At 57.0% G+C, this 26,182-nt stretch overlaps 1 protein-coding gene and 1 long non-coding RNA gene across 5 annotated transcripts; one reads left to right on the forward strand and one right to left on the reverse strand.

Annotated features, from left to right (window-relative positions):
* Positions 1-949: 949 nt before the first annotated feature.
* RNF157 (ring finger protein 157) lies at positions 950-24,774 on the forward strand. 4 transcript variants are annotated; one of them, XM_079323815.1, is made up of 20 exons: positions 950-1,187; positions 6,130-6,248; positions 10,057-10,145; positions 10,645-10,791; positions 11,308-11,425; positions 11,523-11,589; positions 11,686-11,729; positions 12,101-12,148; positions 12,399-12,470; positions 12,968-13,127; positions 13,705-13,817; positions 14,117-14,340; positions 14,425-14,533; positions 14,726-14,837; positions 15,245-15,447; positions 15,584-15,649; positions 15,879-15,927; positions 17,331-17,441; positions 21,888-21,928; positions 22,387-24,774. In XM_079323815.1, exons 1-19 carry the CDS (start codon positions 1,100-1,102, stop codon positions 21,926-21,928), a joined length of 1,980 nt encoding a protein of 659 aa, XP_079179941.1. In that variant the 5' UTR covers positions 950-1,099; the 3' UTR covers positions 22,387-24,774. The 4 variants fall into 4 exon arrangements, with proteins under 4 accessions (XP_079179941.1, XP_079179939.1, XP_079179940.1 ...); XM_079323813.1 differs by lacking the exon at positions 21,888-21,928 and adding an exon at positions 18,048-18,143 and having other exon boundaries at positions 10,084-10,145; positions 22,387-24,462; XM_079323816.1 differs by lacking the exon at positions 21,888-21,928 and adding an exon at positions 18,048-18,143 and having other exon boundaries at positions 1,028-1,187; positions 22,387-24,462.
* On the reverse strand, positions 24,714-26,081 carry LOC306810827. Its single transcript, XR_013776555.1, has 2 exons — positions 26,010-26,081; positions 24,714-25,112 (listed from the first exon to the last, which is right to left on the reverse strand). It is a non-coding gene; the product is annotated as an uncharacterized lncRNA (long non-coding RNA).
* Between the last annotated feature and the right edge of the window lie 101 nt (positions 26,082-26,182).

Genomic DNA, 26,182 nt, shown 5'->3' on the forward strand with positions numbered 1-26,182 from the left:
CCCCAGGGATGGCCTTTGCTCGTCACCACTGAGCAGCCGAGGACATCAGAGCAGCTGATCCGCCTCCCTGCACATCTCCCGTTTGATATTTATAGCACTCGTGTTATCAACTCAAATCAAAATCATGTGATGCTCCACTAACTGGCGCTGCTGGACTAATTAATCAGCAGCGGGTTTAAGTGAGCGATCAAAGGGTCCATCCTTCCTCTTTGGCTCCAAGTGGAAAATGAGTAGGTGACCAGTGCTTCCCAATAATTTGACGCTGGGGGAACTGGGGGAATCTGTTGGGGCGCACTGGAGCGGACAGGCAGCTCCCTGCCTCCAGAGGCTGCTGGTGGTGTGGAGAGGAGCTGGGAGGGCAGGATGGGGATGATGGAGATTGCACGGGAGGGGGGCTTTAACCTGGCCCCTCCCCAGAGCTGTGCACCCCTGAAATGCTGCTGGAGGGGATCAGTCCCTGTGCCAACAGCTGCACAAAATCCTTCCCCCACAACCTGTCGGGAAAAGTGGGGTGCTTGTCCTTCTCCCAGGGGACATGCCGGCTGCAGGGGGTACAGAGACAGAGGGACCATGCCCAGCCTGCCCCTGGGGGTTCCTGAACTGGAATTGCTGCTCGGTGCCACCCAGCTGGTGGGGCTGGGGGCAAGGATGTTGGCCAAAAGTCACTGGGGATTGATTTAGGGTGGCAGATGATGGCCAGGAGGGCCACTGAGCGGCACTGGAGGCTACTGGGTGACACGGGGAATGGCGGGTGGGTGGCACTGTGGGCGCGGGGACAGGTAAGTGGCACCCGAGAGAGGACCCTGCTGGGTGGGTGGGGGACACCGGGGCACAGTGATGCGGAGAGGCAGCGGCAGCATCTCGTCCCCTCGCCGCACGGCCGAGCCGGACCGAGCCGGGGCGGGCCGGGCGATGGCAGCCCCGCCCCGAGTGTCGCAGCCCCGCGGTGCCGCGGAGGCGGCGCCGGGCGCGGCGCAGAGCGGAGCGGAGCGGAGGATGCTGCGGGCGGGGGCCGCCGCCAGCCCCGCTCCCGGCCCCCGTCCCGGTCCCGGGCGGGAGGAATCCCCGCCGCCCCCCGCCCGCTGAGCACGGCCCGGCCATGGGGGCTCTGACCAGCCGGCAGAACGCAGGGGTGGAGGAAGTGGATATCCCCGCTAATTCCGTCTACAGATATCCCCCGAAATCCGGTGAGCCCCCGGGGGGGTCTCGCGTCCCGGTGCCGCCGCTGGGGAGGGAACGAGGGGAGCGAGTCGGGTGGGCACCGGGCACGACCTTGCTCCGGGCGGGGGTGACTCTGCGCACCGCAAAGCAAACGCTGTCGCACAGGGAGATCACCCTAAAAATCTGGGTCTGGTGCGGGATATCCTGCGTGAGTGCGGCGCGGGAGGGATCGGGGTCACCCCTCTCCGGGCGCTCCTTTGTCAGTACACCCCGCTTCCCAAACTTGGCTGAGTTGACGCGACTTTAATGACATTACTGTTAAAATTATTTCTGTAGCCGCGGTCTGCGGCACCGGGCTCCGGAGGCGCTTTTTATAGCCGGTTACTCGGATGCTGGCTGCTCGGGAAAATCCCGAGTTTAAATTCCCGGGAGGATGAGGAAGGCTGGGGTGGGAGGGATTGGAGGGGATCCCTCCTTCCCAGGGCTCTGCTCCATTGTAGCACCCCAGCCCCTGCCGTGGGGAGCCTTTCCCTTGCTGGCTCCTCTCCCTGCCTCGAGGCTCGCTGGTGATGATGCATCTCCCGCTCCCCAATCCGGCCCTGTCTCAAACCTTGTCCGTGACCTTGGGAAATCCGTCCCTCCCCTCTGAGCCTCACTTTTCCCTGCAAGGGCTGGGCCGAGCGGGTGTCCGAGGGGGGCACGCTGGGCAGGGAGGGGTGATGGGGTCCAGCCCTTGGGTGGGCAGCGCTTCAGAGCCGCAAAAATACCGGCAGCGGTGAGTGATGCCCCGGAGCACCGTGCGTGCATGTGAGGAGATTGCACAGGATCCGTGCAGCACTAAATATTATTAATAGGTAACTATTTTGGTAGTTAATAGGATAAAGTAAACGCTCGGATCGTTAGCGCTGTGATAAATTACTCGCTAATTACAACTAAAGACCTCCTTAGCAAGAATTACAGCCAATACAAGCTCTGCTCATGTCCTGAAAAGCTGTGCTTGCCTTTTTTTTTAAAAAAAAATTTTGATCTAAAATAGGTTGCACAGCTGGCTGGAGATGGCTGATCTTTGACAGCCTGGCCTCCTGCAGGGCTCCCCCAGCTCTCCTTTTCACAGGGTTTCAAGGCTTCTGTCACTTTGATGCCAGGTGAGGCTGGACCAGCCCATCCAGGGCATTGCTCTTTGTAGGGACGGTGTCTCCATGCATTGCAAGTTTTTCCCTTGGGACCCCATCTTATTTAGGGGCTCTTGAAATATCTGGATACAAAGGGGTGGAGGGTGCAAGTGCACCCAGCACTTCCAAACTCATTTCAGCTGGCAGAGGTCACCAGGCTGATGCTTAGCTCCAGCAAAAGGGAGAGCCCAAAGCTCCTGGCTGTGCTCAGCAGGTCTGGCCCCACTGCTGGGTTCTGGGCTGAGCTGGGGGGGATGGTGCTGGTGCTGCCAGGAGAGGGGCAGGAGGTGCCCAGGTGACACAGCCATCTGCACTGGGACAAGGACAGGCTGGTGGCCCTGGCAGATTATGGCTGGTTTGCCTTTAATCCGGGTGGGATTTGCCTTCAGCGCTGCCGGGGGAGGACGTGCCGGGCAGCGGAGCCGATTCCTCTGTGGCAGCAGCACTTCCCTCAAACAGCCTCTGGCTTTGGAAATGTGGTCCTGGAGGGGAATCTCATGGGACCCTGGGGCATTTCCCTCTCTCTGTGGATGTGGCTCTGGCTGTTGGGCTGCAGGCTCTCTCAGGATGGACCATGGGAATAGGGCAGCTGTGTCTTGTCCCAGTTTAGCATCTCCCCGTCCTGGGGGTCCCATCCCCTCCAGACAGGGTGTCAATGGGGTTAGTTAAACCATACTTTTTGAAACAAAGGCTGAGATTTACTTCAATGGCTGCCACTGGGAGGGTGAGCCAGCAGGGGCTGCAGATGGAGCCCACTGCTGGGCTACTGGGATGGGTTTTGGGGCAAGTCTCCAGCTTTCAGCCCCTGTGCCCAGCTGAGGTCAGCACCGAGCTCCCCTGGGGCACACGGGGCTGTGAGCAGGGCCCTGGCTGGGTGCAGGAGCACAGGGATTAATCCAGCAGTGACACCCCCAGCCCTGGGGGCACAAGCCCAGGTGGTGGCAGAGCCACAGCAGGCGAGGGCTGGCACAGCAGTGAGGAGAGGGTTTGGCATCAGCCCCAGCTGCCAATGGCTCTGGCTGCCCACTTCAGAGCACAGAATTAAATAATGGGCTGCCCAGGGGCAGAAGCACCCAGAGCCTTTAACCAGCCCATCACAGCACCCTGTGCTGGCACCCGTGGCCACAGGGTGTCCCTGTGCCAGCACTGGGTCATGGTCACCCATCTGGGCTGACCACAGGCTGTGCAAACCTGGGGCTTCCCTCACCAGGAGTGTGTGGATGAGCTGGGAATGAGCTTTTCTGGTTTTGCAGCTTTGGAGAGCCAGAGGCTGCAGTACCAGAGCCCAGCAGGGCAATGATGATTTGGGGCACAGTGCAGGACGTGTCACTGCACACCAGAACCACAGGCACAGCACACACGAGGGTTCTCACCCTTCCCTGCTGCCTGAACAAGGTGGCATCACTGGCACTCATGGGGAAAGGAGCTGACAGCTGGTGCAGATGTGTCCTGTGTCCCAGCAGATGTGCATGACACAAAGACTTTTTTTTTTTTGCTAGGAGCCTCAGGCAATTTGGGTTTATTCCTCCTTTCCAGCAGCTGTGGCAGCCCTTCCTGAGATGTGGCTGTCCTTGACAGGCTCTTCTTCCCCAGGAGTGGGCGTTGGATTTGCAATCAGCTCATAATAAGGTGGCTGTGCTGGAAGGAGCTTCCCTGCTCTGCCCCCCAGCCATGTCCAGGGAGTCACTGACCCCCTCTGCCAGGCTTTTCTGTGCTCCCCTGGAAAAGCCTGGCATGACTCAAGCCTCTTGTTTAGCAGCAAGGAGGATCTTTGCTGGGAGGGAGCACAGAGCTGGTTCTGCCTGTTGTCAAGAGGGAGTTGAAGCCTCTGGGGGATGTTCTGGGAGCCTGCAGCACCCAGGGATGCTCCCAGCCTCTGGCAGGGAGACTGGGTGATGGCAGCATGGTCCTCACCTCCTCTGCCCATCCTGTGGAAGCCCCCAGCACACACTAAACTGTGGCTGGGCCAATCACAGAGAGCCTGTGCTTCATTTTCCAGCTTTTTCTCAGTGCTGGGGTGGCTTTTCTCCATGTTTAAATGTAATTTTTTTGCCATCTCCTGCTCTTGCTCCAAGTTGGTGTCAGGAGAAGCTCTGCATGGCCCCATTCTCCCCTGACTGTTCTGTTACAGGCAGCTCTGAAGGCACTTTGCTCTTGGGGCTTTTTTTTCCACGTGGCCAAGTCCTTCCAGGCGAGCTGCCTATAAATTATGTACGTGGAAAATGGGACCTGAAAGCAGCAGGCATCAATAATTGATGGTCGACGTTTGCTAACAGGCTCACTGCATCCAGGCATCCCTGCACCACAGAGCCTGGGGCAGAGCTCTGGGACCCCATCATCCCTCCTGGCCCACAGTTAAATCCTCCTACTCCTCCCCTTGGGCTTTGGGCTCCATTTTGGGTTTTAGTGCAGTATTAAAGCCTGATCCGGCCCTGGACAGTCCCTGCCTCTGTTAGAAGCTGATTTCAAGCTCTGACTTCAATACCCACAAGCAGAGCTGCAGCCCAGGCTTAATCTCCTTTATCTGTGGTCCCCAAATGTTTGGTTTTGGGGTATTCCCCAGAGGGTGCAGATGGATCTGTGCTGGTTGGGGTTTTTGTAAGCTAAACCCTGTCCCTGTGACTGTGTCCATGTCTGACTGACTCCTGGTGCTTCTGCTCACCCCTTGCCCCTGCCCCATCCCTGTCCACCTTTCCCTTATTTCCCACCTCAAGTCCAACCCTCCTGCCTGGTCAGTTCCTGTACCACAAATACTTTCCCCACACAGCCCAGATCTCATGGACAAGGAGCAGGCAGCAACTGGCTCCTTGGAGCTGGGAGGAAATTCTCCTTTAGTGAAGTGCCTGACCTGGGGGCTGCTCCCAGCTCGGGGCCAGGACATTCTGGTGTTTTTGCTCTGTGAGGGAAGAAGGGACAGACCCTGATGATTGCCCAGCGCTCATCAGGGCAATGTGAAGCACTCTGCAGGGCAGGTGCTCACCTCCTGGAGGGTCTACAAGCCCCCAAAATCCTGCCTCCCACAGTGAGCCCTTCCTAGGGAAGGCTGCAGGCTGAGAACGGACTGAACTCAGTTCAGCTGTGCTTTGCCCACCTTCCTGGTGGCAGCTGCAGCCAGCGTGGGCAGTGTCTGGCTGAGGACACGCTGCCCTGGGTGGCACACGAGGTCTGTGACATCAGGCTCTGGGCAGGAGCAGCCCTGCCCGTTTTGGGGGTGCGTGGCAGGTCCCTGCTGCCCTTCCCGGCAGCATCCCTGGGGATGTGGGAGCCAGCCTGGCTCCCGGGGCTCGCAGGGCTCTCTGGCAGGTCAGGCTGTGCCCCTGCCTCTCCTGCCCCCTCGGGGAACGAGCCGGTGCTTATGGCCAGAATTAGCTCTGCTCTGCTGCCCCAGGAGCCGTCTCCTCCTCCTCCTCCTCCTCCTCCTCCTCCTCACAGACCAGCATCCCTCTGCTCCTGCTGAAGGTCAGGGTGACCTTGGGTGGCTCAGGCCATTCTGGGGCTTACAGGGATTTCCCAGACAGGAAAAGGGGAGCAGACACAGTTAAATCCCAGGGACCCCTGCACCAGCCTCTCCCCATCCCGGCTCCGGTGGGATGCTGGGGAGGGGAGAGCAGGCAGGGATTGGGGTTTCTTGGCAGCCTCCCACTGCCTGGGGGCTCTCAGCGTGTGAGCTCAACCAGAAAGGCTCCCAGCAAGGTGACCCTGGGGACAAAGCCACCTCCGAGCCATCGATGCGGCGGCTCCGCGCCGCTCCATCGCTCCTCCCGCTCCGCTCAGCCTCGCTCTGTTCTCGTTTCAGGGAGTTACTTTGCCAACCACTTCATCATGGGCGGGGAGAAGTTCGACTCCACGCACCCCGAGGGGTACCTGTTCGGCGAGAACAGCGACCTCAACTTCCTGGGGAACCGGCCCGTGGTGGTGGGTACCGGCGGCACCGGGCTCGGCTCTGTGTGATGGGCTGTGCGGGACAGGGCTGCTGCCTGTCCCCTCCTGGAGCGGGCTGAGTGCATTCTCCATGGCTCATACAAGGGCTGGGTCCTGCTGCAGCCTCTCCTCCATCCAGGACTAACGGTGAAGGGGAGCTGGGCTGATTTAATCCAGCTTCTTTCTCATTCTGTCTCCAAGAGCTGCATTTTCTCTTGCCTTCCCCATCTCATGCAGCAGCCGTATCCCAGACAGGAGGGCATATGGTGGGGGGCATAACACAGAGGTGCTGGTGTGGTTTAGGGTAGTAGAGCAGCTTGGACAGGGGCAGATGAAATTAGTCCACAAGCTCTAGCAAGAAATAAAATAAATGTCCAAAAGGCAGAGGTAGGTTGGGGCATGGATAGGTTTTGCAGTGCTGGGTGCTGCCTGCTCCAACTGCTCCCAGGGCACAAGGGAACCTGGCTGGAAGGAGAGCTCCCTACACCCCACACAGCTCCTGGAGATGGTTTTTGTGCTTGCTGCCTTTGGAAAAGGAGGAAATGAGAGCAGGGGTTCAGCCTGGGAGTGATGTCCCTCTCTCATCCAGGTGCCTCTCAGCAGTGGTACAACTCACCAGCACTGGCTGGAGGAATTTGGATGGTGAAGTATTCAAAAGATTCAGGGTGAGGACTTAAAAGTCACCAAAGCTTTTCTGTTAAGTTGAGATAAACTTGCCTGGTGCTTTGGCCCAGCTTACACATGTTGCCTGCTGCCAGCAAGGCTCCTGTTTCCTCCTTGGAATTGGCTTTGGTAGTGTTTTGGCAGCATCATGTGGTCCTTCAGCAGAGAAGTGTCCAGCCCTGGGCTGTGCCAGAGCAGGGATCCTGGCAGAGCCAGGGTCAGGAGCACTCACAAAGCACATGAACACTGGGTGGGCAAAGGCAGTGCCTTTCTCTGCCTTTCTCTCCATCCTCTGTGCTTCCCCAGAAAATGAGAAGTCAGCACTCAGGGCCTCTTCCATAAGCTAGTGTTGAGAAATCCTCTTGATTACAGTAAAAGCCTCTAAACTGCCCAGTGAGCAGTTCCCATGTCAGCAGCCCTGGCAGCAGAGCAGCAGGGAAGGCAAAGGAACAGCTTGGAAACAGCAGAGAGAATTAATATAGCATCACGAGCTAAATTGTCCTGCTCTAGTTTAATTACCAGTGGCTCTGGGCTCAGAGCTGTGACCAAGGTCCCACCTCCCTGGGGAGCAGGACAAGCTCTGGGGCTGGACTTTTGGGTCAGGCCAGTTTTGGGGGCTCAGGGAGGAGCTGGGGAGGATCTGTGTTGGTTCTGGTCCAAGCCTGTGTCCAGGCAACACTTGGGCCTCTCTGAAGCTGCCTCCAGGTCCTGTCCTGATGCTTCTTGGCTGTGATACTTTTGCTTTCTGGCCTTCTGTGAGAGCCCTGGTAGGGCTGGAAACAATAAAGACAGCCACTGGGGGATTAATTGTTGGTTTTTTGGGGATCAAGGGCCAGGAGATCCTGGAAGAATGGTGTCCCAAGTCCTCTGTGAGCAGAGCACTTTGTCTGAGCTATGAACAGCCTTGCTGCCACAGGGATGTGCAGGGCAGCCAGAGGCTGTGCAGGTTCCCCCTCCATGGATACATGATAATCTGGATTTTCCAGCTGGGAACAGGTTCCCAAGGGGCTGGGAAGGGCGTTGCAGGTTGAAGTAGCTGCTACCATGCAGGGGCTGAGGAGCAGAGAAGTTGCTGGAGGCACTCAGAGAGCACAGGGGAAGCCAGGAACTGTTGAAATGTGCCACTGGGTTTCCCTGCCCACGCAAAGCTGCTGGGGTTTGCTTGTAGAAAAACCCAAAGACAGACTTTTCAGGGTGGTTTTTACTTCAATTTAACAGAAGGTAGCCTGCACCAAATGTTGCTATAGGCACGTGGATGGCATTCTTAACTTCACCACAACCGTTACCCGTATTTCTGTTATGTTTCAGCTTGATTTAAAGTGAGGAGATGCAGAACATCCTCTGAATAGCCCCTTTCTGATGTGCAAAATCTGGCTTGTAAAATTTAATAAAAAAAAAATAATAATCCTACCACCCCCAAAAAGTGCTTTTCACACGTGGGAGTGAAAGAGCCTGAAGTGGTTTCTGCAGCACAGAATTTGCCTGTGGCACTTCCCCATCCTGCCAGGCCCAACGGCCCCGTGGGTGGCACCCAGGGGACCTGGCTGTCCTTTCCCTCCCCTGTCACCCACCCCTGGCTGCTGCAGCAGAGGGGGGTGCACCCATGGGTGCTTTCCCTGCCAGGGCTGGCTTGGGTATGATTTGACTGGGTGAGGTGTAAATGAGCAATTTTGGATGACTGCACTAGTTTGAATAACAGGGGATGTATCACGACATGGCACAGCATGTCATGACATGGCTCAGCTTCAGCCTGGAGCGTGTTCTCACTGTCTCCCCTCCAGCTGCAGTGGGTGACTCTGCAGATGCTGGATTCTGCAGGTGCACGTTTAGTGACTCATAAAAAAGTTCGTTAACAGCAGTTTAATGACTCTGCTGCCCTTTTCCCCCAGGAGAGGACGAGAGCAGTGAGATGCAGTTTCACAGTGCTGGGCATTCATCTCCAAAGCCTCTGGTGCCATCAGCCTCACTGTGTCCAGCCTAGGCTTTAATCTGCCTTCAGTGGCATCACTGAAGTGGTGGGATCAGAGCTGTGCCTGCTCTGAGGGGTTCTGCCAGCTGCCTGTCCCATCCTGTCCTCTGAGCCCAGCACGGGTCCCCCAAACCCATCCATCCTGCTCTGCAGGGCTTTGGGGACAGGAAAGGTGATGATGGCTTTGAGGACAGGTTAGGTGAGGATGGTTGTCCTCTGTGAGAGCACCAGGGACATGGGAAACGGGCATTTGGCTCCCTGCAGGACATCCCCAAGTCTGCAATTCAGTCTTGTCCCCTTGGGGTGCAGTGGGTGCCTTGGTGAGGGACAATGGGACACTATTCCCTCTGCAGGGGCAGCAGTTGAGGCTCTTTGACCATCTGCCATCCCTGATGGCACCTGACACCCTCCTGGCTCTGGCTGTCCCCTGGCACATGGTGGCAGCTTGCCAGTGAGCTGGGCCTTAATCAGGGCTGATCCCTTCTGCAGCTAAACCTGCCTGGGAGATGGAGAGGGGGCAGATGGGTCCTGTATGGATCACTTCCCTACTGCCCTGTCTCCTTTGGGTGACTGCTGTGTCCCCTGGGTGCCACCATGTCCCCTCTGCCCAGGGAGCCCTGTAGCCCCTGTCAGGTGGACAGAAAGGACTGGGAAGGACAATATCACATTGGAGGAGGGATGCTGCTTCCTGCCTGCTCCTGCCCAGACACCCTGCTGGCTCTCTGCTCTGGGCACAGGGCTGGCAGGGATCCCACCACCCAAATCCCATCCACCACGGGGAGGAAACGGGGATTCTTGTGCCTGTTTGTTCCCAGCTGGTGGGCAGGGAGGGAGCTTCAGCCTCTCTCTCCCCAGCTTCATCCAGCAGCAAAAAAATCCATCAGTAGCCACCTGCCTTGTGTCTCCAGCCAAAGGGACGAGGAGCAGCCCCTCTGTGTATCCCCTCCCCTGTGAAACTGTCCCTGCTGTCCTGGGCTTGCTGTTTGTGGAGGGATGTCCCTGTCATTGTGCTGCCTGCTACCCAAATGCCAGCAGGAGCTGCAGCACCCATCAGGATGCCCAGGCCACCCCAATTCCCTCTGTAGGTGTTGGGTTTGGGTCACTGGGGGGCCCACAGCCACCACAGCCCCCTGTGTGTGTGTGCCTTCACCAGTGTCTCTCTCATCCTAGTTCCCTTACGCTGCTCCACCTCCTCAGGAACCCGTGAAGACCCTCAGGAGCTTAATCAACATCCGCAAGGACACCCTGCGCCTGGTCAAGTGAGTCTGGGCACCCAGGCCCTGAGCCCTGGGCAGGGAGGGTCCTGCTGGCTGTGCTGGGTGCCCCGGGGTGCTGGGCATGGGGCTGCTCTCATTCCAGGATGGATGGATGGATGGATTGATGGAAGGAGGGATGGAGGGATGAGCTGCTCTCCATACGCGCCCTTCCCCTCCTGCTTCCCGCATGCCAGCACAGGCAGTGCTGCAGGATTAAAGGAGCTTAGCTCTGCCTTTGAAGTGCTTTGCTTCTTCTTCCTCCCCCCCCTTTCCAAAGGCTTTGCTGGAGGGAGGCTGGGGATTGCAGAAGGACTGAGGTTTGGGATTAGGGCTGAAATCTGTCTGCAGCACTTCCCAGCCTGCAGGCGTGACCTTGGGCGTGCCAGGCACTCCTGCTGTACCCCAGTGTCCCCTGAAGGAGGGCAGCAGCCCCTTCTGCTGCCGAGGGAATTAGTCCTGCAGCACCCCAAGGCCCGTGTCCTGGACCCTCTGTGCTCCCCAGGTGCTCAGAGGAGGTGAAGACCCCGGGGGAAGAAGTGAGCAAAGCCAAGGTGCACTACAACGTGGAGTTCACCTTCGACACGGACGCCCGCGTGGCCATTACCATCTACTACCAGGCAACTGAGGAGTTTCACAATGGGGTGGCGAGGTGAGGGGCCCCAGCCAGGCCCGTGCCACCCCCCAGCTTGGCCCATGCCCCCCAGGCCTGGTGTGTGTCCCTGGCTGATGGATGTGGAGCCTCCCCCCTGAGCATCTTTCTTCTTCAGGACAGGAGTCAGCTGAGGGTGGTGCTGGGATTGGAGGGGACTCCTTGTTTCCCCCAGGTGCCATCACCATGTCTTTGCCAACCCCTGCCACCTCCTTTCCTGTCACATCCTTCTCCTTCTTTTTCCTTTCCAGTCAGAACTGAGGCTGGGGGAAATAATTTCCCTCCCAGACCCCTCCAGGTTGGCTCTGTTGTCCTTGTCCCCTCCTATGCTGTGTTTACTTTACCCTGTAGATTATTTTAGCCTTTTTTAGAGCTTCTTACCTCAGCTCCAAGAGGCATCTGGGAGGGGAGTGAACACACACACCCCCCCTCCCATTTTCCTGGCATCTCTGTGCTCTGGGGAGAGCAGGAGGAGTGTGGGGACACTGCTGACCCTGTCCTCTCTCCACGGGACAGCTACACCCCCAGGGACAACAGCCTGCAGTCGGAGACAGTGCACTACAAGCGGGGGGTGTGCCAGCAGTTCTGTGTGCCCTCCCACACCATCGACCCCTCCGAGTGGAGCGAGGAGGAGGTGGGTGCCCCCAGCCCCATCATCCCATTGGGAAGGGGGAGGGATGAAGGCTCAGCACTGTTCCATCTCACCAAGCCTCCCCTGTCTCTCTCTCCAGCTGGGCTTTGACCTGGACCGTGAGGTTTATCCCATGGTGGTGCAGGCAGTAGTGGATGAAGGAGAGGGTGAGAGGGGGTTCTTTGCTGGGATGGCCTTTCCCAGTTTGCTGGCATTGTGATGCCAGCTGGGCAGAGCCTTCTGCTTTTCTTTGTGTCTTGCAGAGCACAATGGGCACTGCCACGTGCTGCTGGCCACCTTTGAGAAGGTAAGTGCCAAGCTGGGGCCATCCTGCCTCCATCACCCACCAGTCGTAAGAGCCTGGAGAATCCCTGGGAATCAGGATGGTGCTGCTGGGCTGGGGATGTTTTGGGCTGCTCTTCAAATCCTGGGACAATCATTTGAAGCACCCACTTCTAGGGCATTTGGGCTCAACTCCATCTTCCTTCCTCCCACAGCTTTGCAATGTGTGTGATCTCCCACAGCTACTACCTGGTGCTGGGCTGTCAGGAAAAGCCAGAGTTCCTGCAAAATGGGCTTGTTGGGAGCAGGGAGGGAGCAGTGACAGCCACAGGGTGGGTGGGTGCTCTGGCACAGCAGCCCAGGGGTGCCCACCCATGTGCTCTTTCCTCTCTCCAGCACAGTGATGGCACCTTCTGTGTGAAGCCACTCAAGCAGAAGCAAGTGGTGAGTGTTGGGGTGTCCCTGAGCTGCAGGTGTCCCTGCAGGGAAGGCACTGAGGAGTTTTGGGGAGCCCCAAAAGCCCCAAGCCTCTCCCAGCCTTGTCCCTGCCCTCCCATGGAGTGCAATTTTGAAGTTATCAATGCAAAGAGAACTCCTGGATGTTGGGGGAGGAGGGCTGGCCCAAGCAGGGGGCTGGGAGCCACAGTGGCTCTGGGCACTCTGTGCTCCTTACCCCTTGCCCATGGCATTGCAGGTGGATGGTGTGAGCTACCTCCTGCAGGAGATCTACGGCATCGAGAACAAGTACAACACACAGGACTCCAAGGTGTGTGCCTGCATCCCAGGGTCCTCCCTCACCCCTTCTTCCTTCCCCTAGCACAGCTCTGGCCACTGAAACATGCTCAGGGCAGGAGTTTGCAGCACAGCACAGAGCTGGTCATGGCTGGGGACACTTCATGTTGGCATCAAAGCTGCTGGAGGCACAAAACTGAAGGATTGAGCTTTTCCTCCCCATCCTTTGTGGTCCCTTGGGGGAAGGGTGATGACTTAGATTGGCAGCATGAGGCTCAAGGCATGGGATGTGCCTTATGCTCTGCTTCAGCATGTAAAAACTGGGTTGAAAGTTCAGGCTCTGCTTCCTTTGGCCTCATCTCCCAACCTCCCGGAGGAGAGGAATGAGATCCCAGGGGGGCATTTCAAGAGCAGGCAGCCCAGGGACACAGGCAGAGCTCTCTCTGAGCGCCCAGCCAGTATTTTAGAGCACCCACCCTGGTGCCACGTGTGCTGGGGACCCCCGAGCAGCTGCTGCTGTCGCTGGGGCAGGTGGCCGAGGACGAGGTGAGCGATAACAGCGCCGAGTGCGTGGTGTGCCTGTCGGACGTGCGGGACACGCTGATCCTGCCCTGCCGCCACCTCTGCCTCTGCAACACCTGCGCCGACACCCTGCGCTACCAGGCCAACAACTGCCCCATCTGCCGCCTGCGTGAGCTGGGGGCTGGGGCTGGGGCTGGGGGATGGGGAATGGGGGGGAGCTGGGGGGGCTGGGAGCTCTGGGGGGGGCTGGGAGCTCTGGGAAAGGGCTGGGAGCTCTGGGAGTGGGCTGGGATCTCTGGGAGTGGGCTGGGATCTCTAGGAATGCACTAGGATCTCTAGGAGTGGGCTGGCATCTCTAGGAGTGGGCTGGCGTCTGTGGGAATGGGCTGGTATCTCTAGGAATGCACTGAAATCTCTAGGAATGCACTAGGATCGCTAGGAGTAGTGTGGGATCCCTAGGAGTGGGCTGGCATCTTTGGGAATGGGCTGGGGTCTCTAGGAATGAGCTGGGAGCTCTAGAAATAGGCTGAGAACTCTAGAAATGGGCTGGCATCTCTAGGAGTGGGCTGGCATCTCTAGAAGTGGGCTGGCATCTTTAGGAATGGGCTGGCATCTCCCACATTCAAACCCTGCACTCCCTCTAGCCCCACTGGGGATGCTCCTCTTGGGAAATGGGGTGTCATTTTTTGACAGGTCTCCTTTCAATGCCTGGTTTTCACCCCTCCCTTTTTTCCCTGCTGTCACAGCTTTCCGAGCCTTGCTTCAAATCCGAGCCATGAGGAAAAAGCTGGGCCCACTGTCACCCACCAGCTTCAACCCCATCATCGCCTCGCAGACCTCCGACTCTGAGGAGCACTCGGTCAGTGCCTGCCTGAGGGTGGGACCCTGACCCTCCCACCAGGGTGGGGAGGTTTGGGGATCTATGTGTCTCTGAAGAACAGGGTTTGTTTATTTTGTTGTTGTTGTTTATTTTTTATATTTATTGCAAGTTCATCTTGCAAAAAACGCAGGGTTAATATTTAAAAAAAAAAAGAGAGAAGGCTTTTGGCAGGGTAGCCGTTGTCTAGGTTCGAGCTCCTTGCTGGGGTATCTTGATCCCACTGAGTGAGGGGATCAGCTGGGAGTGAGGAGATGCTCATCCCTGTCCCCTGTGTGCAGTCCTCGGAGCACATCCCCCCAGGGTACGAGGTGGTGTCGCTGCTGGAGGCTCTCAATGGGCCGCTGACGCCGTCGCCCCTGCGGCCGCTGGGGGAGCCCCCCGCCCTGGGGACCCTCCCCTCCTACAGTGACGGCCCCCTGCCCCCCCTGAGGGCACTGTCACCCCTCGAGCGCCTGCCCGACTGCGGCCCCGCGGGGCTCAAGCTGAAGAAGAGCATCTCCAAGTGAGTGCTGGGGTGCTCAGGGGGCTGGGGTGCTCGGGGGGCTGGGGGAAGGGGTGAAACTCTCTGCTGTGCCCCTTTGGCCAGGTCCATCTCACAGAACTCCTCTATCCTGCCCGAAGAGGAGGATGAGAAGTCATGCACTGAGTCAGAGATGAGGGTGTCCAGGAGGAGATCCCCAGCCCGGCATGAGGAGGTGAGCACTGTCCAAAACCTGCTGGTAAAGAGTTGAGGCACTGAGACAGCAGGTTTGGGGGAGGTTTGGAACCACAGAACTGGCTGGGATTGCTCCTCCTGGCTCTGCCTCCATCCATAAGGATGCCTGGAGGAGATAGGCTGTCCATGCTGAATATCCCCCATCCCATCTTCCCGTGGGCTCTTCTTCCAGGAATGTGGTGCAACGCCAGAGAGTGAAAACTTCACCCTGTCATCATCAGGAGCCATTGACCAGTCCTCATGCACTGGAACCCCCCTGTCCTCCACCATCTCGTCCCCAGAAGGTACAGCCTGGAGGGGTTCAGAGGCACTGGCAAGGCAGGAGAGTGGCATTGTGACCTCAGGACTGTCACACTGTGGGGGGATGCAAAGAGGGGCGGCATGGCCCCTTCTTACCCTGCTGTGGACATTGGGTGGAGCCCCAGGGTGTCACCTCTGCCTTGATGGGGATCACAGGGGCACCAATCATGCCTGCTTTGTCACCCTATAGACCCAGAAATGAGGGACTGTGAGCCCTGGGGACCTGCTGCTGGCAGCTTTACACCCCTCACATCTGCTTGGCATGCAGCCATCCCTTCCTCTGCACCCCACTCCTCCTCCTTATCCCCTTTTCCATCAGTGGGTGCTGTGCCACGTGTCCCACCAGAGGGTGGGGGGTCCGGCGGCCCCCTCAGCCCCCGCTCTCCCCCAGAGCCCGTCAGCAGCAGCCTGGCTCAGTCTGTGATGTCCATGGCCTCCTCCCAGAGCCAGCACTCCCAGCTCAGCACCGACACCGTGTCCTCCATGTCTGGCTCCTACATTGCCCCTGGCACGGAGGAGGAAGAGGAGGAGGAGGAGGAGGGGGACGTGCTCCCCTCGCCCGCGGCCGCCAGCGCCACGGCCTCTGATGGAGAGGTAGGGACTGGGGGCTGCTGGTGGAGCCCAGGCTGGACAGCTTCCCATGGGGTGCAACTCCTCCTCCAAAACCACTGGCACCAGATTTATTTTTTATTATTGTTTTCCTTCCATCTTTCCCACCTTCCTCCCACAGTCAACACCTGTGGAGTCGCCGGATCTAAATTTTGTCAGCATTTCTGCCGAGGAGCGCGATGCCGAGGTAACCATGAGCAGCCACCAGAACTGGGGCTGGGGTGTCACCCAGCACCGTGGGGGGATGCCAGCTGTGCCCATGGAGCTGTGCCACGTTCCCCCAGGGCTGGGCTGGGGAAGGGGCAGTGGGGCTGTGCCTCACTGACAGCCCTGATCCATGGAATCCCCAGGGATGTTCCCCCAAGGGACCTGGGAACAGCCCTGGGCTAACACACTGCCTCTCACCTGTGCCACAGGGAAACGATGTGCTGGAGGATGAGGACGCCTCTCCCACACAGGAAGATGGTAAAAGGCCCTGGGTTGTTGTTGTCCCCTCGCTTCCAGCTCACTGTCACCACGAGTGGGGGGTGCTGTGCTGTCCCCAGCTCCCTGCTGCCATCAGGGAGAGCCCTGGGGGACTCTGCAGGCACTGGAGTCAGGGAACATCTGTCACAGGGGGACACCCATGGGGGCTGGACAGCAGTGGGTGGGGAGCCAGTCAGCCCCAGGGACCCCAGAGAGCTCAGAGTGGGACATGCAGCAGGCAGTGGTTGATGTGCAGGATCCAATGGTTCTTCCAATGAGCCAAATAGAAAAGAGGCTTCTCTCTGTGTGTTTTTCCCTCATCAAGGTCTTTTCTCAAATCTCTGAAACTCTCCCTTGTAGAAATCAGTGTCTGGGCTGATTCCCATAGGAAGGGGCTGCAGAGCTGTTCCCTCTGGGATGCTTTCCTCACTTTCTTTGGCCTGTCCTCAATGTCAACACACACATGTTGAGGGCTTGTCTCACCTCCTCCCTTGAGCTCAGCCAGCCAAGGAGAGAGGTGGTCACCTCCATGCCATTGGCCACCAACTGCCCTGGATTGCTTTTGGGCAATAGGGAGGCCCATGCTGTGCCCCCTCCCACATTTCAAAGTCTCTTTTTAGCAAAAATATGACAAAACTGTTTCCCCATCCAACCTGGATGCTCAGCCAAGCTGGAAAGCAGGAACACCCATGGAACACTCATCCCCATATCATGGCCTCTGACCTGCAGAGAGGCTTGTGCTGATGGGGAGATTCAAGTGTAACAAATAGGAACAACCAGAGGCTGTGGTGGACATCCATGGGCATCCCAACAACTCTGGGAGCAGGATGGCCTTTCTCCTCAGGACACAGTCCTGCACCTGCTTTCAGCAGGGCTGCTGGCATGTTTGGGAACCTCCCGAGGTTTAATCACCTGCATCTGATGGATGCAGGTAAGAACCTGGGGGCTGATCTCTTGCAGAAGCAATGCTAAGAAGCAGAGTTCCCTCCCTCACCCCCAAAAGCCTCCATCCCCCTGCAAAAGCTTGGCTACGGCTTCTTTTGCCCCTCGCATCCAGCTACCGCCTCCTCCTGGCACCCACGCAGCTCTCACTGCACTGCTGGTGCTGGAGGGGCTCCTGCAGGAGGTGATGGTGCCACCAGAGGCTGGCTGTGCCAGAGGGAAGGTGTGCTGAGCCCTGGGCAGGTTCCTGTGCGTGCCCGTGGAGCATCGTGGCTGTTGGGATGCGGCAGGAGCAGCCCAGGTGTTATTGTCCACTCTTCACTGCTCCCACCCACATGCAGCGTTTCTGTGCCACTTTTTTTGTTTTGAAAGAGGCTGGGGAAGGGAGAGGAAAAGCCCCAGAAATCCCACCCCCCCAGGGCTGAAAAGGCGACGTTGTAACTGCCTTAACTCCCTTCCAGGCCCGAGGACAGGCGCTTTCCTCGGTCTGAGGTGTGACAATAACAATGACGTGGGCATCGCACACGTGAAAGCGCTGGACAATAAACTGTGCTCTGAGGCCTGCTTACCTGGTGAGTGGCCACCTGCTGAACATGAACTTGGGGTGGGGGGGACAGTTCCACTCTTCCCTGCATCCCCCCAGCCCTTTGCATCCATCCCTCCTGTCCCATCACCATCATTCCCACCATCCTGGCCACTACCACCCCTGCCAGGCTGTGCTCACTGCACCCTTCACCCTTCCCTCTGTGGGGCTGAGCACCAGACACATCACCACCATAGGTCAGGGTGGCCTGTCCACACTGGGATGTCCCAGATTTGCTTTGCTGGGATTCTCTGTCCCTTGGCCAGGGGGCTGCTGGCACCCCAGGAGGCACCAATCCTCCTTAGGAGAAGGTGGTTGTGTGGCACAGCTGTAGCCTGGTGCAGGCTTGTGGTGGGCACAGCAGTTTTTTGTGTAAGGATGTGATCCACGGGCAGCCCAGCTCTGCAGCAGGAGCTCCCTGCCTTGTCCTCCTCTTCCTCCAAGGCCAGGGAGATGGGGTGTGCCTGTCATCTTTTTATAGATCCCCAACCTTCATCCATCTTTCCCATTTCTCCATGCTTTCTCCCTCACCCTCCTTCCACTTTTCTTTCCTCCCAGCCTCTCTCCATCCCTTGTTTTTCTTCCTCTCCCCCAGGCTCCTCCGTCTGTGTGAAAGTTCATGTTCGCTCTGTGCCAACACGGTTTTCTCCACCCACGCTTGTGCCCCTTCCCTGCCCAGAGTTGCCCAAAGGTGACAAATGTATTGAACACCCCTGGCCCCTGTGGGACCCTGCCCAGCCCTGCAGGCTCTGCTTCCTCAGCCTGTGTGTGGGGAAAGGAGGCAAAAAGCCAAAGCACCTTCCATGGGGTCTCTGTCAATACATTTGTGGACAAGCTGGAAGCAACTCTGCCCCTGCCTTGCCCCTTCAGCTGACTTTGTGGCAGGCACCAGACCTGCAGCAGGTGCTGGAGAGCCAAGAGAGTGGGTGAAACCCACTGGAAGGAGGGAAAATATTTTCCCCTGCTCCTTTGGGAAAGCCTCCTCTCCTGCTGCCTTGCCTGTTCCTGCTGGTTTCTGTGCTGGAGAAACACGGCTGAAGCTCTTGGGGAGGAACAGGCACCTGCCACAAAAGCCCTGTGTCCCCTCCATCACCCTCTGTCAGCAGCTGGCTGAGTCCTGCTGGCCTGGGGGCTGGGGAGGGAGCTGGGGGTGTCCCAGCAGCACCTCTGCTTTGCTGGAGGGCCTGCAAAGCATCCCTTGGCTGTGGCAGTGGCCAAAGCCATCCTTGACTGCATCCTTTTGGTTGTGCTGAGGGAGGATGGGGAAGAGGGAGCTTTGCAGCCCAGATGGCTCTGGCACAGGGTCAAATTCCTGCTCTGCTGGGAGGTGTGCACTGGTCCTGTCCCCTGCCTGGGCTGGAGCAGGAGCTGGTCCCTCTCCATCCTTTGGCCAGCACACCTGCCCATGTGTCCAGCAGCTCAGCCCCCAGCACCAGCTCTGCTGCATGAGAGGGGTGGTCCAGCCCCAGCATCTGTGAAAAGCAGAGGGCTGCCCCTCGTGCTGGGACCAGGGGCAGAGGAGGTGCAGAGTGGGGGTTTTGGGGCTGTCCATGGTCCCCTGGGAATGGCAGACATGATGTTCTCCATCCCTTTCCACCTGCTGTAGGATATATAATAATGGACAGTGATCATTGTTTTCTGACCTGCCTTTTGAGTTGTACCAGTTTGTGTAGATCAGGATGTTCCAGCAGTTTTAAACCAGAGTAAAGTCCATCCCAGTAGGGGATGGAGACAAAGTGTCATATAACACATCTAACATAGTTTTGGTGCACAGTTTTTGGTAGGGAGTAGCTGAAGTCACAACTTGCTCTATAGGTGAAGTTACAAATGCATTGATTCAAGCTGTTACGAAGCTGTATCTTTGTGTCACCCACTGTTAAATTGTCACAAGAGTTTCTTAGACACCCACACCCTTATCCTATGGATACTGGGATGGATTCAGGGTCATTATCAGGAGACATTTCGAAATGATAGACACAGTTCTGTGTCCAAACACACAGCTTAGGCAATCAAAATATTACTGTCACATACAGACCCCTGTCATTCTCTCACCACACAACCATCTACATCAGTGGTTTGCCATGCTTGTGTATGATTGTTCTTAAAGTCCATGCTCAGTGTTGCAGTGGATCTAATACCACAAGGGTTTAATGTTTGGTACATGCAGAAGCACAGTGTACTGCTAAGACAAAAGCTGTGACCTTACTAGTGATGGGGACATAAGAAAATTAAAGATCACCAAGATTGAAATGCCCTTTCAAATTTCAATGAATGAAAGTTCCTTTTCCCATTCAGTGATTATCCCAGCACTGGTAGAGTGTAGCCACAACTGAGCTGGGCTACAGCTGAGTGCTGAAGACACTGCTTTGAGCAATTCCCAGACCATCAGCCAGTTGATCATCAGCATTTGGACATTTTTGATATTTGAAGCTGATCACTGTGTGTTTCCAAGAGCAGATAAGAAAGACCTTAAGGGTTGATATGTAGTGTTCAAATTATTGATGGTTGCACCAAGTTGATCAGTCAGAGTTTCAAGACTGATATTGTTCAATATTCCTGTTGCAGTTCCCAATATATCAGTGAGATGTGTGAGGTAACAGCCTCTGGTTTAGCCAGGAAAACCTCCAGCAGAGGTAAAAGATGAACATTTTGGTTTGATAGCAGAAACATGGGTCTGCATCTCTTTAAGGACTAGGATTAAACTATGTTTGTTGTTCAACCAATTTGACCTTGAAATGTCCAGAGTTGATTTTATAAGTTTTGGAGAAGTTTTTGGAGCAGTTGTGGAGGTTATGGTGGGCACCCTTAAAACCTCAAGGGTCCAGTCAGCTTCTATGTCATAAGGAGTTAAGATCAGTGTTGTGTCTTTGAATTTACAGTCTTTTAGGCTCATGGTGAGATAGATTGGGCATGTTCCATAATTTGTGGTTTTGTTTTGGCTGTATCATTCATAAAATTTCTCAGGGCTTGTACTCAGTTCATGAGAACCCCATTCACTGATTGTAGGGAAGGCAGTTGCATCCTGGCCCTTGAGCTCTGTGGTGTTCAAGAGTCTACATCTAGGAGTGCCTCTGGAGTCTCCAAGCTGGTGACATTTGATGATGACATTTTTGTCCTCTCTGTAATGGACAAAGGCACAGGACGTGGTTCCTCAAAGCTTCTTTTGAAATCTCTGCAGATTTCAGTCTAGAGGGAAAAAGACCCTATCCCAGGGATTTTAAGGCACGAAATTTAACTGAAACTATGTCCTTGTGTGGATCCTGCAGAGCACAGGTTGCAGGGTCTGTCCCCAGGGTTCAGAGCATCCTCTGGCCACAGCCTCTGCTGGGAGCAGGGCTGTAAAAACAGCTTTGGAAAGAGAAACTGGGGAAAGGCATCTGCCAGAAAGGCTGGCACCGAGGTGGAGGGGCTGGGGAGCTGCTGTAGAAAACCTGAAATCCCCTGAGGGCTCTTGCTGATTTAATGCCACAGATGCTCAGAGCTGTGAGCAGGGGGCTGGGTGAGCTGGCTGGGTTTCACCAGGATGGGATTTGGGAGCTGCCCAGGACAGATCTGCCAGCTGCTGACAGCAGGGCAGACCCCTCCAGCAGCACAAGGGGCAGGAGGTGGGTGGGCACAGGGCTGGTACCCTGCTCCAGGGCCAGACCACGTTCTGCTGCCCCAGCCCTGCTCCTCACACTGAGTGCACTGGGCAGAGCTGGGCTCTGCACTGCAGCACTGCAGTGACTTTGGCAATATCAAGCTCTTAATGGGATTTCCGTGTGCACGTACATGTGGTCCTGTTTAATTATCCATTCCCTCTGGGATCTGCAGATTTAACATGCCTTGCTCTCCAGCCTGAGCTCGCCATGAAAAGCCAGTCGAAATGGCAGCTGTCACCTCCCATAAATCAGCAGGCAGCAGGATTTTGTTGCTCTCCCTCTGAGAAAGCCTCTGCCCTTGGCCTTGGCATGCCCTCACACAGTCCCTCTGGCTCAGAGCTGCCTGGACACAGGGCTTAACCTCGCTGGAGGCTGCAGCCAAGCTGCCTTAGGGGTGCACCCCCTTCCTAAGGGCACCACGCAGCCTCTGATGGGTTTGGTGGTGGGACACAAGCTATGGGCTGAGCTCTGCCATCACCCTGCCCCAGCTGGAGGGTGCTGCTGCCTGAACTGCCTGCAGCCAGAGAGGAGGCATGCAGGGACCCAGCTGCCCCCACACCACCAGCATGTCCACCCTGGGTTCCCTTTGGCACGACACCCCGGGGGGCTCCATGCATGGGGACCCCTCACCCCGTGCCCAGTGACAGCTCCCAGCCCCTCCCAGCCCCATCAGAGGCAGGGAGATCCCCAGGCCCCCCTGGCCCCCCGTTTGCTCGCTCGTGTGCATGTCCCCATGTCCCCATGTCCTCTGTCCCTCCTTCACCATGTGCCTTCTGGTCTCTCCTGCCACGCAGCCGCCGTGCCGGACTCCTGCCCCATTAACATTGAGGAATAGGTGAGACCATGAGACCCCCAGGGCTGCACCCGCCTCGTGCCCCGTCCCCTGGGGGGTTGGCACTGCCTTGTCACCTGTTGTTGGTGGCCCCCTCACTGCCCAGGCCAGGGGACATCCCTTTGTGCCTGACCTGCAGCCCCACAGGGCACCTGCATCTCGCTGGCAGAGGGGGCACAGGCAGCCCCTTCATCTGGGGTATTTAAACCCAGTGATGGTCACACTGTGCTTCCCGTTTGGGCCTCAGCACTCCTGAGAAGCTGGGGGTGTAAGGGGCTCCCCCAGCCTGGAGAGGTAAGTGCAGGTACCCCCCAGCCCTCACTGCAGCCAAAACCCCCAAAACATGGGGGGCTGGGGAGGTGGGTGTTACTTTGGGAGAGTAAATTGCATCCCCCATGGAAAAACAAACCAAGTGCACCAGTGGGCTCTGGGAGTCCCTAACCCCCATTTTCTCCCCCCAGGCCCAGAGGCAGCCAACAACAACGTGGGGCTGCAGCAGACCTGGCCCCTCTGCCCCCCTGGCCCCCAGGACCTGGAGCAGGCAGCAGCCACCCTGCCCGTGTGAGGGCTCAGCCTGGGAGGGGGCACCGACCCCCTGCCCACCCAGAGGGACCCTGGTCTGGGCACGCTGGGCATCGTCACCACCACCCCTTGGCTGTACCAGGACTGATTCTCAAAAGAAAAGATGGTAACCTTGACTTTTCCATGGGGGCTGAAAGCCATGTCACTTTGGAGCCCCCCATCAGCACCTTCCCATTCTCCAGCCCTAATGAGGATGGGCTGGGGTCCCCTCCTGCCCCCACTCCCCTCCCCAGTCATCTTACACCCCCAGGCTCCTCTCCTCCAGTGTGTGGAGCACATGGGACAGGGTCACCTCACCAAGGGGGTTTTGGGATGTGGGTGGGTGGGGACAATGGGAGGATGATGTTCAGGGGTGTGGGCTCAAGGATGAGTGTTGCGATTGGCATCCTTGGTGCATGAGCTGGTGACATTCATGGGGGGCTGGAATCCCCCAGGTGTGCTGGCCCCAAGCCATGGGATGTCCCAATAATGGTGGCAGTGATGGTGCCCTCATAGCTCCCTCTCCCTCTGCTCTCCTCCTGAGCACCACCTGGGCTCCTGTTGCTTTTTCTGGGGCATGGAGTGGGGTGGCAGGGTTGGGCAGGAGCCCTGGTAGCACCCCCAGCCCGGTCACCAGCCCCTGGAGCATTGATCATTTATCCTCTCTGTCTTCCGCCCTGCTGTGAGCTCAGGGCTCTGGGCTGTGCCCTCTCTCTGGAACAAGTGCCAAAAGTGTCACCTCCATCCCAACCATCCTGCCCTCCCCATAACACTTTGTAGCAAGGGGGGGTGGGGCTGTGGGAGCTGCCCCCCATCTCTATCCCCATCCCTCTGGCCAGCATTGGGCTGACAGCGTAAGTGGATTTTTCTCCAAGGGCAGACACACAGGGGTAGTAAAGGAGGAGGGATAAAGTCACAGACCTTGGGGGCCTGGTGGGGCCACTGGCAGAGGCCAGACTCCACTCCAGAGAGCATCAGGGGCAGTCAGAAATCAGACAGTCAGAAACTGGAGGAGCATCAGACCCCTCATCCCTATCTAGCGTGCTCTGGAGCTGTTTGGGCAGCCCAGGGTGGGAAGCTGAGCCTCCCTTTTCCCCACCTGGTTTGGTCACATGGCTGTGGCAGCAAAGGCCACCTGCTCTTTGCAGGACACAGCTGCATTTCAGAGCCACCTCAGCGCAGAGCTGTCCATGCACTGAAAGCAGTGTCCCTGGAGGGGCATGTGTGGGCAGCAGGTTCCCAATACCATCCCCACAGCAGAGCATGGGCTGTGCTGATGATGGCTGTGGCTCCTAAAGAGGGATGCAGCTCTTTTGGGAGCTGGGGGGTGTTTTCTCTGCCTGACTCCCAGCCAGGCCATGTAGCTGCTTGCTCTGTGGCCCCAGTGTGGGTCCTGCCAGGGATGGGTTTGGAGCCATCCATCCCACTTCTCTCTCTTTTGGGCTGGCTGTATCTCCTCTAAGCTCAATAGCTCTCAAATTCCTCCCTGGGAACCCAGGGCTGGGTGCTTGATGTGGGGGGTGACATCTCCAAAATGCCATCCTGGGAGCTGCAAGCAGCAGGGAGGGCTGGAGGGGTGGGGACAATGCTTGTGCCCCGTTTGGGGACAGGCTGGGTGTCCCAGCCCCAGGGAGCCACAGCACCACCCAGGGAGAGCTTTGGAGCCTCACCATCCTGCTAAGCTGAGAGAATCACAGCAGCCATCTCTTCCCCAAGTCCTCAGCATGGGCAAGGGAGAGAAAATCGGGCTGATGCTCCAGGGACACCTCGTCTACCAAAGCCCAACCTTCCTCATGGCTTCAAAGAGGACAAGGACAGCTGGCCTGGCACTGCACACGGTGCAACGGTGTTTGTGGCTGCCAGCAGAGCAAAGAGCGCTTGGCAGCCACTGTGAGGGTTCTGTGGCTTCTCTGAGCGGTGTCCCCAAGGCTGCAGGAGCGGGCAGAGCCCAGGGCGTGGCCGCAGACCCGCGGTGGCTGCGGGCTCAGAGGCGTGGGCAGCAGCCGGGAGGATGCTGTGAGCAGAGAATCCATCCTCTGGGTGGCACAGGAGAGACGGGATTTGGGCACGGGCCACACCAGTGCTGTCCTCGGCCACCCAGCAGGGACAAGGGGCAGGCAGGAGCTGCCAGGGCAGCGTGGGGTGAAAGGTGACAGCCCCTTGTCCCCTTGTTCCAGTGAGCCATGTGTCAGGGATTTCAGGAAGGAAACCAGATTGCTGCTTATGATTTTGCTTTGAGCATGTTTTGGATTTTAAGAGTATGTTTAATAAAGGGTATCTTATGTCGACAGAGTGTCCAGAGTCATTCTGTGGTTGCAGGGTCAGGGCACTTGGGGTTTGGGGGATTTGGTGTGTAAAAACCCTGTTTGGCAGGGGGCACCCACTCACCTGTCACCCAGGAACTCTCTCAAAAACAGCCCAGCTGATTCAAATGTCCTAAAACACTTCCCAAGGTCCCTTCCAACCTGTATTCCCAACTATCCTAAGTCCCACCAGGATGGAGAAAGGGCAAGTGCAAACTAAACCTCTGCAGGAAGAGCCTGGCCTGGGGTAGGGGCATCTTCCTGGTGAGTGGTGTGGGTGGTGTCACTGTGGGATGGATGAGGACACCCAGAGGGAAGTTTTCCTAGGGGTGAAGAGGAGCAACAAAGAGCTGGGAGCTCATGCAAGAGAAATCCCTCCAGTGGTGGGAAAAAAAATGTGTGCTGGGAGCTGAAGTCTTGAAGGTCAGGAGGGCTGTAAGGGGTTTATAATTTGGGTTTAGTAGAAGGGGCTGATGATGGTGGGCTGAAGCAACTTGCAGCTGAATCAGAGTCAAAATCAGAATCAATCAGATAGGAAAAGACCCCTGAGATCATCGAGTCCAACCCAAGGATGAACACTGGGGTAGAATGGCTTGTACACGGTCACATGCTTCAAGGGATCCCTCCTGACCTCTGTTAAAGCTCTTGGAGAAGCCTGTGTCTGTAATTTTAAAAATTAAGTAAAGGCAGACCCCATCCTTTAGTTTTGGAGACTGCCAGCCACCCTTCAGCTTTGCCTTCATCACTGTGGGTGCATCAGGAGCAAGAAATAGGATGGGGGCACAGGTAGGAGGAACAGGGCTGGGGTTCCCCCTGGGGGGGCAGGACACAGGTTTTTATGGAATCACAAATGGTTTGGGTTGGAAGGGACATTAAAGATCATTCATTTCCAACCCCTACACACCACAGGCAAGGACACCTTCCAGTATCCCAGGTTATTGCAAGCCCCATCCAACCTGCCCTTGAAGAGTTCCAGGGATGTGGCATCCACAGCTTCTCTGAGCAACCTGTTCCACCACTCTCACAATAATTTATTCCTATAATCCAATCTAAACCTAGTCTCTTTCGGTTTGAAGCCATTTCCCTTTTTCTTATCACAGGCCCGTGTCAGAAGTCCCTCTCCAGCTTTCTCACAGCTCCCTCAACAAAAAAAACCCTCAAACAACCAAAATCCAGCCCTTCCATCCCACAAAGTGAGGTAGTTTCTTGGGAACACACACCTCTGGATACCTGGCACTCACAGGACTAAGTCTCAGCATTCCACACCAGAACAAAATACTTTAAAGTTTCTCTCGGTTCGATGCCATTTCTGCTTTTACCTTCCCGTGGTGCCCAGAAACATCTCGGGCTGGGCTGGGGAGCAGTCTGCAAGCCGCGGAGAGGGTACCCCAAA

This window comes from Erithacus rubecula, assembly GCF_903797595.1.
Source record: "Erithacus rubecula genome assembly, chromosome: 20".
NCBI classification, from domain to species: domain Eukaryota; kingdom Metazoa; phylum Chordata; class Aves; order Passeriformes; family Muscicapidae; genus Erithacus; species Erithacus rubecula.